Consider the following 1,686-nt stretch of genomic DNA (forward strand, 5'->3'; position numbering starts at 1 on the left):
AGGCTCCTGTCCCGTCCTCGGGGATGTGCTGGGTCCAGCTGTTCTGAGATGCAGCCTTACTGCGGGGCTGTTACGAAGACACTGCTGCGTTTTGCCTTGAGTTAATTGAATTTCTTTAGCACCTTTAAATAATATTAACTAATAGCCCGTGGGGGGCTAAGTCATTGCATAAGCCCCACTTCATGTATCTGCTGAACTACGGAAGAACTGGCGAGAGGGTTTAATGCCAGAACAGGTCAATTCTGTCTGGCCTGATTCTCTGCTAGCATTACAGGTGTTGAACCGAAGTGTGATGTACCAGGCCCAGGATTCCTGGCAAGCTCAACTGTTCCTTCCCAGAGCTACTCTGGAATGTGAATCCTGACTGTACGTGCAGGAACTTACACTCGTGTGTTCAGTGCTTTCATTTAATCACTTCAGCTGCTGCCTCAGATATATGCCTTGCTATGATAAACCTTGCTTGCCTGTTGCAATGACCTTGTACATGTCATGTCAGGTCACAAGTAAATGTAAATTCTAGCTTAAATTACTTCTCCCATAGCATTCATTACAAGAACCCTGAGAACTGCATTGTTTCTAGTTGTTTCTGTGAGTGATAACGTGGTTTGTCCCTTTTGCCATACAGCCATGCTTAAGCGTATCTGTCAGTAAGGATAAGAGATTGGAGAGGAGTACAGATTGTCCAACACATTCCAGTCTAGCGCGATAGCTGCAGACAGGAGTGTGGCAGAGCTACGTCCTCCAAATGTTGGCACTGGAAGTCTTCTGACTCCTAAGTCCCAGAGGCATGAAAACCCAGGAGAGGAGGGTAAAGTTGGGAGGTTGCATTTTTTCTGCAGTTCAGTATTGGTACTGGTACAACAGGGGATTTTGTCTGCAGTGCTCAGCCAGGCAAAAGCTCAAGCTGAGGTACCATCCCAGTTGTGACGCTTAATGCCAGTTTGGAATATGCAGATGTTAGGAGGAGTAATTGTCTGACTATGCTTTGTAGACTTGTTGCAATGGTCGATTTTGTCTTTAACATACATGTCAATTCTGCTTTTTAAAAACTGTTGGGCGAACAGAAGGCAACAGCACAAAACCTCCTGATGCGAAAGGTGGAAGAACAAAACCCACCACAGTCTGAATGGAGGAAGTGACACTAATGCAAAGAAGTTTTGAGAACATTAGCTAAAATGTATAAAGATACTGTCCACCCTATTGCTAAGTGAAAGTGTTTGATTTTTCACTTTGCTTTCCATGAATCTTAATCCTTAGCATATCCTCTGTTCAGTCAGTTACTGCAACCTTACTTCAAATGTGCAATAACCTTGCCTCACCCCAGGCAAGATCGGAGGGCATGGCACATCCTGGGTTTACCTTGTGCTAAGAATAATCCCAGAAGGTTAGAGAGTAAAATGGCAATGTGTTCCTTACTCGTGTTTCATTTGGATTTTTATACTAGCTTGAGATAGGGGGTTTGAAGCCATATGATTTTAAAATGCAGATTTGCTGCAACACTGTTAACTTTTAAAAATCCCATTTGTATAGTAAAATAGCATCTTCTTGTTTTATATTCTTGCAGGTTTCTCGATTGCTAGGTGCTTTCAAAAACCAAAAACAGGTGACCAGAAGTTTTAGTAGTGCTGTGAGTATAATAGTACCATTTTTCTTTCTTTTTAAGAAGTTTCTCAAGAAAGCGGTTCA

The 1,686-nt window shown here is 42.7% G+C and overlaps 1 protein-coding gene across 1 annotated transcript in view; it reads left to right on the forward strand.

Annotated features, from left to right (window-relative positions):
• Nucleotides 1-1,530: 1,530 nt before the first annotated feature.
• IDH3A (isocitrate dehydrogenase 3 (NAD+) alpha) overlaps nucleotides 1,531-1,686 on the forward strand; it is a gene marked incomplete at its 5' end in the record, with an annotated part of 9,726 nt that continues 9,570 nt past the window's right edge. The window contains one exon of the mRNA XM_010014750.1: nucleotides 1,531-1,627. Within this exon, the coding sequence (XP_010013052.1) occupies nucleotides 1,531-1,627 (97 nt within the window). The remainder of the gene's footprint in view (nucleotides 1,628-1,686) is intronic.

This window comes from Nestor notabilis, unplaced genomic scaffold (genome assembly GCF_000696875.1).
Source record: "Nestor notabilis isolate BGI_N333 unplaced genomic scaffold, ASM69687v1 scaffold13855, whole genome shotgun sequence".
Classification (NCBI taxonomy): domain Eukaryota; kingdom Metazoa; phylum Chordata; class Aves; order Psittaciformes; family Psittacidae; genus Nestor; species Nestor notabilis.